Source organism: Triticum dicoccoides, chromosome 2A (genome assembly GCF_002162155.2).
Source record: "Triticum dicoccoides isolate Atlit2015 ecotype Zavitan chromosome 2A, WEW_v2.0, whole genome shotgun sequence".
In the NCBI taxonomy this organism is placed as follows: Eukaryota; Viridiplantae; Streptophyta; class Magnoliopsida; order Poales; family Poaceae; genus Triticum; species Triticum dicoccoides.
The window spans coordinates 605,574,735-605,587,065 of NC_041382.1; the positions used below are offsets into that span (position 1 = coordinate 605,574,735).

General features: G+C 47.0%; 1 protein-coding gene across 1 annotated transcript; it reads right to left on the reverse strand.

Moving 5' to 3' along the window:
* Positions 1–214: 214 nt before the first annotated feature.
* On the reverse strand, positions 215–2,593 carry LOC119359669 (E3 ubiquitin-protein ligase WAV3-like). The gene is made up of 2 exons (XM_037625783.1): positions 2,508–2,593; positions 215–2,390 (listed from the first exon to the last, which is right to left on the reverse strand). Exons 1-2 carry the CDS (start codon positions 2,523–2,525, stop codon positions 447–449), a joined length of 1,962 nt encoding a protein of 653 aa, XP_037481680.1. The 5' UTR covers positions 2,526–2,593; the 3' UTR covers positions 215–446.
* Between the last annotated feature and the right edge of the window lie 9,738 nt (positions 2,594–12,331).

Sequence of the window (12,331 nt, forward strand, 5' to 3'; positions counted from 1 at the left end):
CGTGTACGTTATCTCATTTTTCTATGTTCTGCTTTGTTTGAGGGCTTCTTCAATATCTTTTATATATAAAGCCGGATGGAAACGGTAAAGCACAGAAAAAAGCAAGAGGAACTCTATCTCAAAAAATTTAATTTTGACAAGTAGCATCACAGATAGTGCAGAACATGAGATTATTTTTATCATTTCGATTGTTAATTACACTGTTCAATATTCAGAAAGATAGCAATACAGTTTACACAGTTGTTCAGAGCAGAAAGCCAGTTCAGAGAACTCTTCAGAGCAGAAACAAAGCAAATTCCTACATCGAAAACGTTATCAAGAATAAAATTAATCTTTTGTAAATCAAACTCCAGATCGAAACTTCATCGATATTGTAAGCTTTGTAAGTATATATATCTACTGGTTTCCCAAATGATTAATCTGTGGTGAACAATCTCAGGAAGCTACTAGTTCAGCTCCTTTGGGACCGTCGGTTCGGAGCCTTGAGCTCCCTCTGGCGCGCCAGGCTGCCGTTGCCCGCTCGCGGCAGACGCCTCGCGCGCCCTCCGCGACCGCAACAGCATGGCGAGCATGGCCGGCGTCGCGTACGGCAGCGTCGCGGCTTGCTGCGACACCTGGTGCGTGGCCGCCGTTGTCGTCACCGCTCCATCGTGGAATGCAATCACCGACGGCAGCTGCAGCTGCGATGAACTGCCCCGTTGCTGCATGTGCGCGCTCATGCCGGCGAGCATGGACGCCCGCCCCGACCGCGCGTAGTTCTGCCGGGTCGACACGCGCCTGCGCATGTCCCGCAGCTCGATCTCCAGCGCCACGATCATGGGGTCGCCGCCTCGCGCCGCGTCTGACTGCGCCACCGCTCCCCGCCGGTTCTCGAGGATCTCCACCGCCTCCTGGTGCCCGCCCCGCTCCGCGGCTGCCCTCGCCGCCGCCATGTCCTCGGTGGCCTCAACCCGGACGCGCTCCCGCTCTACCTCGACGGAGCGTTCTGCGTCCACCGCGTGTTCTGGCCTCGCCACCACCGTGTCCTCTCCCGTCACGTTGACGTCCGCGCCGGCGGCCGCGTCTCGGTAGAGGCAGTTAACTCTGATTAGAGCAGTGACATCACCGTCCGTTGCTTCAGCTCTTGGTACGACCAAGAACAGCAAGAAACGCCTCTCCTCGTCGGCGTAGAGTTCGCCGACAACAATCGACGCAGCGCGGCCGTCCTCGTCGACGCGGCTCTCGTAAAGCCCAGACTTGACCGAGCCAATGCGAACTCCGGGATGCAAGCACTGGATGGCGAGGCGCGCCTCTTGGACCACGACGGAGAGCAGCCCGCCGACGCACTGCGCGAACGCGTCCTGGATTACGGCCTCATTCTCGATGAACGAGAACGTGCCGCCCGTCGCCTCGGAAACGGCGTGCATCGCGGCCGCGTCGTGGTCGTTCCCGAAGCCGAACGTGTGGACCGGCGTCGCCCGGTCGCCAGCACCGGTGCCCGTTCGCGCAAAGGATGGCGGAACGAGCGCTGCGTAGTTGGGTAATCCCCTCCCGAACGCCTGCCTCATCGGGGTGTAGTTGTCCTGGCCGTCGGAGAGGAGCACGACGCTCGAGACGCCGTTCCTGTACCGGCGCTCGTCGAGCACCCTGGCGGCCGTACGGAGCCCCTCGGCGATGTTGGTGCCTGTGCGCGCCGTGAGGGACTCGACGGCGCGCACGCACAGCGCCTTCCCGGCGTCGGACATGCGCGTGAGCCTGGTTACCCGGCGCGCCCTGGACGAGAAGGACACGACGGAGAGGCGGTCGTCGGGGCCGAGGATGTCGATGACGAACCGCATCGCCTGCTTCAGCAGCGCGAGCTTGCTCCCGTGCATGCTGCTGCTGACATCGAGCACCGTGACGAGGTCGACAGGCGCGCGCTGTGCCGGAGCGTCGCCTGCCGCTTCGGTGCCGGAGCCCGTTATCCCGGGAGCCTTAAGGTGCACGAGTACGGCGAAGTTGTCGTCAGACGAGTCTCTGGCGATGGCCGAGTAGTGGATGTGCGTCTTGACGACCACTGCTTCGTCGGATGCAGCGCCTGCTTGTCGCCGGCCATCAGGCGGCGTCACCTGTTCGTCGTCGTCGAACACGACCGGATCGACGGAATGGGTGCGTACTCGCCGAGGATGCGCTGGCTGCACGACATCCACGGACGGCGGCGGTGGCGGCGGTTGGGTAGGCGGCATTGACGCGGGCGGTCGCACGAACGGCAGCTCGCGCCATTGCGCGTTGCAGAGCGGGCAGAGGAGGTTGCCGTGCTCGACGCTGGCGGAGATGCAGTGGAAGTGGAACGTGTGGGAGCACTCGGCCGTGAAGATGGCCTGCCCGCCGCCGGCGCCCATGCCGCCGAGGCAGATGGCGCAAGGATTCATCTGCGTGCAAAACAGATAGTAATACAGAACGCATTAGGGTTTCAGAAGAAATAATGAAATGCTTCATCGACATATGAGCAGAGCCACAAAACAAAACAAGACGGACAATCCATTCACCTGCTTAGTTCCTTCCATCTCTCGGGAAGCTGCTCGGAAAATGATACGAACAAGTAAGCGGGATAGTGATTGAGGCAGATGATTCGCCCGCGAAGAAGCTGCAAGGAAAGTGATACGAACAAGGAAGCAGGATAGTGATTGAGGGGAGCCGGATGCTTCGTCCGCGAAGAAGCTGCTCGGAAATTGATGCGAACAAGGAGGACAATCTCGTAGTGGTTGCCACGTATGGTGACCTCGATCTTAGTCCTAGTGCCTAGACAATGGTTTTCCCCTTAATTTTTTATATATAAGCAGCGTGGAGATGCTTGGAAGAAGAAGACAGCTCAACGGCTAGCAAATCAAAGATGCTTGAGCAAAAACTACAACTTTTTATTTCAAAGGATTGTTACTGTGAGAACTCTATTTTATTGTAGATGCATGTACGCTTTTTGACAGAGTTGTATATGCTTCGTTCATCTCATCTCCCATACTCAGAGGCGGAGGATGAAATTTTTTTAAGGTGTGGTGAAGTCTTAAGTAAAGAATTTTTTTGATACAATCCAAAAGAGTTAATACACACTAACATTGCATACCACAAACAAAATATCAAATATAATGAAAATGTAGATATGTTTCAATAGAAAAACAACCTAAAATATACCGGTAATGAAGCTTTCAATGGTGTATAGAAGACCCAAACAATGGCAGTGCCTATCCTCACTAACATTGCCTATCCTCCTGCAATTCACAATTTCACACCATTAAAGTATCACTACATTGCATTGCTTCCAAGATGTCAAAAAATGCTATCCAAAAATGATTTAAAATTAAGAAAATATACATGCACCTAATCTGAATAATTATAGCCCATATAGTACCAAAAATGATTTCCATTTGCAGTAGAAGAGATAAATCATTGCAATTAGAACTACCGATTGTTGTAGATTACAAGGTATCGAAAAATGCTACAAAATTCAGAAAATATACCACTCCCCATTGGCCCGTTCCCCTTGCTCTCCATCTTTTGCCGGCCGAGACGAGAAGGACGTGAAGCTGAGCAGCTGGTTGCCGTCGTGCTGTGCTGCCGCGCTGTCCGCTAGGCCCAGCCGCAGCCGCCGCTCACCGCGTGCCCGCGTCCCTGTCTCGGCAGCGCCCAGCCACGCCTCACGCTTGCCCGACGAGTGCTCAACGCCACAGCCGGCTGCGTCGCTCGGTCGCTGTTTGCCTGACTCGCATCGCTCCACCACTCCACCTGCTCCTGGTATGAATGGCTCGATCTCGATGCGTCGTCGTTCGTGCGCGATGCGTCACTAGAAGGCCCAAATACTGGGCTGGCTAAGGCGGCCCGGCCCAATAAAATGAAGGGCCTCCTTCTCTATACTTATCAATTAGCAATTCCCAGAATCCTAGCGATTAGCGAACGAGGCGTATATATAAAAAATTTGGACCAAATCAAGGTGTGGCGGCTGCCACACCTTGCCCACTGGAGTCCTCCGCCAGTGCCCATACTTCTTCATGTCGTCTCTCAATTTGAATCCATTGCATCTTTTGAAGGGAAAGTCCGAACTAAGTTTCGTTTGCATATTTGTATTTGTTGTGATGAGAACTATTGAACAAGACCACACTTGAATACATTTTGATAATTTTATCATTTTAGTATGGTTTGTAATATTATGTTTTTACCAAGTCATTTGCTTTTAGGGTTTAGAGCTTAGGGGTTGGGGGTTGGGGTTTCAGTTTTATTTTTTTAATTTGGTGAATTTATCATTCATGAAACTTGGTGAAGTTCTAAAAAATTGTCAAAATGTATTCAAGACTGTATTGTTTCAATGCCCTCATCATAAGAAACATGAATATGTAACAAAGTATAAATTGGACTTTCGGTTAAAAACTCCAAGCATGGGCGGTAGGATGGGTGGGGCATGTCGTCTCTACCAAAAGATCGGCGGCATGCCCGACCACAACGCTTCCTCGTCGACACTCAATGACCACTTTGAATCGCGTGTGACATTGTTGTTATGTTGTAGCGGCGGTTCCACGTGATTATTCGGTCATGAGTGGGTCTTCTGATGTAATGTACCTCTGTTGTCTATCTACCCCCCCCCCCCCGAGGCCTGCATGTTGAGGACTTGCTTGCTTGGGGTGACTGTTTCATGTGTGTGCGCACGCGCGTGTTGTGGTTGTGTCTTTTCTCTCTTGTATTTATTATGTGCTCTGGTTTTATAGACAAAATTGTAAGTGCATCTAGTGCCACCCCTAGTTGGTTTTGGAGTATTGATGACAAACCTGGTTGAGGGACTAATGTGTTTGTGAGAATTGCAGGATAACACAGGTAGAAGTCCCTCATTGATTCGGTTTTCCTACCAGAGATGACCCCTAAAAATGTATGAAGACATTGAAGTCAAAGGTGGTATGTGAAGACATTCACATTGAGGACTATGACAAGAGAAGACATCGCGTGAAGACTATGGAGCGCGAAGACTTAGTTGTTTGGTCGTTCTTTTTCTTCTTTGTTGAGTCATAGGAACCACCGTACTGTTAAGTGGGGTCCAAGTGACCAGTCAGAATAACTGAAGTGATGCTTAACCAAAATCCTATATCTTTGAGCAAAGACTATGAGAGCAAATCTTATCCAGAGCTGGATAAGTTAGCTTTGCTTGTAGCTCCAGTAAAGTTGTCGTGTGTGTTTGAAATCTGACCGTTGGAACACGTGTCAGTTCCTTAGTGACCCAGGATCATTTCGAACAAATCAGGTCGGGTTGCCTAGTGGCTATAAATAGCTCACCCCCTACACCATAAATTGGTTGACTGCTCAGAGTTAGTGCACGGCTTTTGTCGTTTGAGAGCAACCCACCTCGAAGCCTTTGAGAGAGAAATCCTTGCAAGGACAAAGCCCTAAACACCCAGAGCCAAAGAGTGTTAGGCATCACTGAAGTCTTCCTGTCTGTGTGATCTGAAGACTTATTACACTCGAGGACTGTGAATCCTCCAGCCGGTTAGGCGTCGCGTTCTGAGCATCCAAGAGTCATTGTGGATCACCGGTGAACGAAGTCTGTGAAGGTTTGGAAGTCTACTTTGAAGACTTACCAGAGTGATTGGGCGAGGACTGGGTGTCCTTAGCTCAAGGGGAATAAGGTGAAGACACGGTCTTCTAAGTTAAATCTCAGCCTCCCTAACCAAACATATAGTTGTCACAGCAACTGGAACTGGTCCAACAAATCATTGTCTTCAACGAGCTACTGGTTCTATCCTTCCCATCTCTTTATTTGCACTTGGTCCTTGTGAAGTCATTGCCGGTCTGCATTATCTTCTGTCTTCACTGAGCGACTGCTTGTTCTGATTGGCTTCGTACTATCTTTCATCCTGATCCATACTGCCTAGCTGCTATTAGTCTTTGTGCTTTCACTTCATTGAATACTTGACTATGGCTTGCCTACTATAGTCTACCTTCCGTTGCATGTTAATATGTTCATCTCTATCGATTGTCTTCGAAACTTTCATGTTTTGAAGACTTTCATAAAAATTGCCTATTCACCCCCCTCTAGTCGATAACTAGCACTTTCAATTGGTATCAGAGCAAGGTACTCCCTTGTTCTATGTGATTCGGTTTAACCACCTGGAGTTTTAGCTATGTCGACTGCAGGGATAATCAAAGTCTCCGATGCGTGCCCCGTCTTCGATGGAACTAAATATCCCTACTAGAAGAATAAGATGCGCATGCATCTTGAAGCCATTGATGTCGACCTCTGGTATGTCGTCAAGAATGGTGTTCCCAAGGCTGGTGAAGGTGTCACCGCTGCTGATGTCAAGAAGTTCGTTCAACTGGACTCCACTGCCAAGAACATCATCTGTGGTCATCTGACCAAAGGGCGGTATGGCCGTGTGAGTGCTCTGGAAACATCTAAGCTAGTCTGGGACTGGCTCTCCAAGGTCAACGAGGGCGTCTCAACCCAGAGAGATCAAAGGATCATTGTCCTTCACAACCTCTTCACCCGCTTCAAGAGAAACAGCAATAAGAATGTTCAGCTCACGTTTGATCGACTCATTCACATCACAAATGAGCTTCAAGCTCTCGGCGCTACTGAGATCACCAAGCATGAAATTGTCAATACACTCCTGAGATCACTTGACAGCTTGTTTGACACCCTAGCCCTGATGATTCAAGAATGCACTGACTTCAAAAGCCTCGATCCGTCTGACATACCTGAAAGGCTCAACACACATGAGTTTCAGCTTTCTGAGAAAAGAGACATCTATGGTCCCAACTATGGGCGAACTCGTGCTCTGAAGGCAAAAGCTGTTTCGTCATCTGAAGAAGAATCTGACTGCAGTTCTGATGATCCTGAAGACATTGGAAAGGAGCTTGCTATGCTTGTGAAGAAGTTCCAGAAATTCACCAAGAAGAGAGGCTTCAAAAAGTCCTCACGATCCAGCTCAAAGAATGATGAAGCTTCTGCTCATGACTACAAGAAGAGAACATGCCACAAGTGCAAGAAACCTGGTCACTACATCTCTGAGTGTCCGCAGTGGGACAAGAACAACAACAAGAAGAAATACTCAAAGTCTTCTTCCAAGTCTTCCTCAAAGTCTTCATCACACAAGAAGAGCTCATCTGGCAAGGCTCGTGCGTTTGTTGGCAAGGAAATGGATTCAGAGGAGGAGTCTGCTTCTGAGGAGGCGGAGGTGGAGTCTGAGGGGAGTTCGATTCTGGCGTTGCAAGTCTGGCTACAGCCTACGTTGCCAAGTTCATCTTCAACACTAAAGACAATGACTTCATCACCGATGCTGATGATAAGGACAACTCCGCTCCCATCTATTGCTTCATGGCACACGGTGCCAAGGTAAACTCACGCAATACTCACTATCAAACATCCAGTGAAGATGATTCTGATTGTGGTTCCAAACCCAGCTACAAAACACTTGCTAAAATTGCAACTGAACAACATAAAGCTATGGAACATATTCAAAAACTGTTAGACAAAAGCGATGACCTGTTAGACGCTGAAATGACTCGATCTCAGTCCTTAATTGAAGACATAAAAAATCTTCATGTTAAGTATGAGGAACTTGAAAGCCGTCACGAAATGCTCTCAACAACTCATGAAAAGCTTTCCTATGATTATCTTCAAAGGAAGCAAGATCTTGAGAAATTGAGAGTGGCTCATGAAGATCTTCAAAAGGAAAACGAGTCACTTCACACCAAACAGATCAGTTCCACTCAGGAAGGATTTGAACCACCATGTCTTAAATGCATTGAGCATGACAACGCTACTTCTGTTGCTGGATGTTCTACTGCTGCTACTGTTGCAATATCTTCAACTGTTGATGTGGTAACTAACCCCTCTGCTAAGGATACCACTGCTATTGCTGATGAAAATGCTAGGTTGAAGACATTGCTTAAAACAGGGATGTACAAAAGTCTCAAAGTGCATCAGACACTATGTGATGTCCTCAAAAGGCAGATCCTGAACCGAAACCCTAGGAAAGAGGGTGTTGGGTTTGAAAGGAAAATGAATGCTGATGGATCTTACTGGAAACCTGAGCAGTACCCCAAAACCACATGGGTTGCTGCAAAGGAACCTTCAGTGGATCCATCCACCCTATCTGGCTTCACTTGTACTAATCCCATTATCATTGATGAATCCTTTGATGCAAACTATAAACTGTTTAAGAATCAGAATGGTGAAGTGTTTGCCAGGTATATTGGTACTAACTGCAGGAATGGGCCACCTATGAAGAAAGTCTAGGTGCCGAAAAAGTGTCTGGAGAATCTTCCTGTGAATGTCGTCATGACACCACAAGTGAAAAAGACAAACCCCAGACCACAGGCTTCATATGGTCCAAAGGATTCATACAGACAGAGGACTCACCTGAGTCGCACTAACGCAAATGTTTTGCAGGGAAACCATACGCATGCCTATGAATATGAGCGTGTTTCATCAAACCGCCATGTTCATAAGACCAAGAACTACTCTGCTTATTCTTATGAGTACTATTGTCCACCTGTAAGGCTATTTGCTAGGGCTCCAAAGCCAAAGTTCTCAGATGCTGCACTTAGACTCATTCCTTTGAAGCCACCCATGAAGATGTGGGTGGCTATGAAAGCTTAACTCTCTTTTGCAGGGAAGGGTCTCCAGCCAAAAATCAAATGCGTCTGAAGCTATTGCTGGGGACCTTAAACAACTTGTAGGGCGCAAGATCAAATGCCCAAATGGTCTTATTATGTATTTTGTTCCTGAGTCGCTTGCTACTTGTCCTATTAGTCCTAACCTCGATCTAAGCTTTCATAATCCACTTGCTCGTCAAATGTTTATGCTTCACAATTCTCTTCGTGAAGCCTATCCCCCTAACTGCACTGTAGGGTATGACACCAGCTGCTTCAGAATGGATTATTGACAGTGGATGTACTAATCACATGACTGGAAAGAGAAGTCTTCTCATGGACTCAACTCTACGTCCATCTGACAAAAGTCACATCACATTTGCTGATACTGGTAAAAGCGAGGTATTGAGGTAGAGTTGCAATCTCAAAGGATCAGCACATGGATAAAGTGATGCTTGTTGAATCCCTTGGTTTCAACTTAATGTCCGTCTCAATGCTTTGCAATTTGAACATGATTGTGATATTTGGAAAATATCGTTGCCTAGTTCTAATGGAATCTAACAAGTCTCTAGTCTTTGAAGGGTATCGGAAAGATGATTTGTACATGGTAGATTTCTCAGTAGGACCACAGCTGGCCGTATGTCTTCTTGCAAAAGCTTTAGAATGTTGGTTCTGGCATCGGAGGCTAGGGCATGCTGGCATGAGGAATTTTCACACTCTTGCAAAGAAGAAGCATATCATAGGCATCGAGGGCATCAAGTTCAAGAAGGATCACTTATGCGATGCCTGCGAAGCTGGAAAGATGACGAGGGCCAAGCATCCCTCGAAGACAGTCATGACAATGACTCAACCCTTCGAACTGCTACACATGGACCTCTTTGGTCCTACTCACTACTCAACTCTTACTACTACTGCTTGTCTCTATGGCTTCGTCATTATTGATGATTATTCAAGATATACATGGGTGCATATAATTCTCTACAAGACTGAAGTGTAGGATGTCTTCAGACGCTTCGCAAATCGAGCCATGAATAACTATGGTGTCAAGATCAAGCACATCCTAAATGACAACGGCACTGAATTCAAGAACACCGGCCTCGACACTTACCTTGATACATTGGGCATCACTCATGAGTTCTCAGCCCCGTACACGCAACAGCATAATGGCATCGTGGAACACAGGAACAGAACACTCATTGAGATGGCTCGGACGATGCTCGATGAATACAAGACTCCAAGGAAGTTCTGGCCTGAAGCCATTGATACTGCATGCCATGTCATCAACCGTGTTTATCTTCACAAGCTTCTGAACAAAACATCCTATGAACTCCTCACTGGTAAGAGGTCAAATGTCAGTTATTTCAAAGTATTTGGTGCCAGGTGCTGGATCAAGGATCCTCATCACACTTCAAAATTTGCACCGAAAGCACATGAAGGGTTTATGCTTGGTTATGGAAAGGATTCGCACTCCTATAGAGTCTTAAGCCTCTTTCACTATAAAGTGGTTAAAACTGTGGATGTGCGGTTCGGTGAGACTAACGGCTCGCAAAGAGAGCACCTGCCAAATGTGCTAGATGAAATTCCACCCAGTGAATCCATCAAGCTTATGGGAACTGGAGAAATCATACCGTCTGAAGTACAGCCCGAAGAGGAACTTATCATCTCTGCACTTGATCAACCTGAAGACAATGCTCAGCCTGAAGACAATCCTTCAAATGATGACAATGATCAGCAAGAGAAGAATCTTCGTCCAGTTCATCCTCGTGTTGCAAATGAGGTACAAATTGAGAAGATAATCGATAGCATCAATGCACCTGGTCCACTCACTCGATCAAGGGAAACACAACTAGCAAATTTCTGTGGACACTTTGCATTCGTCTCAATATCAGAACCCAAGAAAGTTAATGAAGCCTTCATGGAACCTGTGGATTCAAGCTATGCAAGAAGAGCTTCAACAGTTTGAGCTAAATAATGTATGGGAACTGGTCAAGCGTCCTGATCCTCATAAGCACAACATCATAGGCACGAAATGGATATATCGTAACAAGCAAGATGAGCATGGTCAAGTTGTCAGAAACACGGCTCGTCTCGTTGCTCAAGGATACACTCAAGTTGAAGGAATTGACTTCGATGAAACATTTGCTCCTGTGGCTAGGCTTGAAGCCATACGCATACTGCTAGCCTATGCAAATCATCATAACATTCTTTTGTATCAAATGGATGTGAAGAGTGCTTTTCTCAATGGCAAGATTGAAGAAGTGTATGTTGCACAACCGCCTGACTTTGAAGATCCAAAACATCCTGACATGGTTTACAAGCTCAACAAGGCACTGTATGGCCTCAAACAAGCCCCTCGTGCTTGGTATGACACACTCAAAGACTTCTTGAAGAGCAAAGGCTTCAAACCTGGTTCCCTGGATCCGACTCTCTTCACGAAGACATATGATGGTGAACTGTTTGTGTGCCAAATATATGCAGATGACATTATCTTCGGCTGCACTAATCAGAAATACAGTGATGAGTTTGGACACATGATGCAAGAGCAATATCAGATGTCCATGATGGGTGAGCTGAAGTTCTTCCTTGGTCTTCAAATACGGCAGCAACACAATGACATCTTCATATCTCAAGAGAAATACCTCAAAGAGTGCCTGAAGAAGTTTGGAATGTAAGACCGCAAGGGTTATACGATGCCTATGTCTACCAAGAGTCATCTGGATTCTGACGCCAATGGTAAAGAGTTCAATCAAAAGGTATACCGCTCCATGATTGGTTCTTTTCTTTATTTATGTGCATCTAGGCCAGATATCATGCTTAGTGTTTGCATGTGTGCCCGATTCCAAGCGGCACCAAAGGAATCGCATCACTTAGCTGTGAAGCAAATTCTTCGATATTTAGCTTACACCCCAGCACTAGGATTATGGTATCCAAAGGGCTCAGAGTTTGATCTAGTTGGATTCTCAGATGCTGATTATGCTGGTGACAAGGTGGATCGCAAGTCTACATCAGGCACATGTCACTTTTTGGGACGATCACTTGTGTGTTGGTCTTCAAAGAAGCAGAACTGTGTATCTCTCTGCACTTCTGAATCTGAATACATTGCTGCGCTCAGCTTCTATGGATGAAGCAAACACTCAAAGACTATGGCATTCATCTAAAGCAAGTGCCACTCTACTGCGACAATGAAAGCGTCATCAAGATTGCCAACAACCCAGTTCAGCACTTGAAGACAAAGCACATTCAGATCCGTCATCACTTTCTCAGAGATCATGTCATGAAGGAAGACATTGATATCATTCACATCAACACTGAAGAGCAACTGGCAGATATCTTCACAAAGCCCTTGGATGAGAAAAGGTTTTGCAAGTTGCGGTGTGAGCTAAATATCCTGGAATCCTCAAATGTCCTGTGATCATGCACACATCCTAACACTTATGCATGTTGATGACTTAGATGTGCAAACACACGAAGTAATGTATATCTTCAACTAATGAAGACTTACACTCTAAGTGTGAATACATTAACGCGGAATTTGACTTCGGAGCGCCACGATAATTGTGCGCCGCGTCTGGGTCTAATACTTCCTATATGGTGGGTAACGCCACCACCAAACTTTTGTTTAGAATACTTTCTGTTGGTGTTACATTTGCAAAGTCTTCGCATTTTGTTTGTCTTCAATGTTAACATGTCTTCATGTTTATCTTCAATGTACTGATTTGGTTTCTGTCCTCTACAACATTCA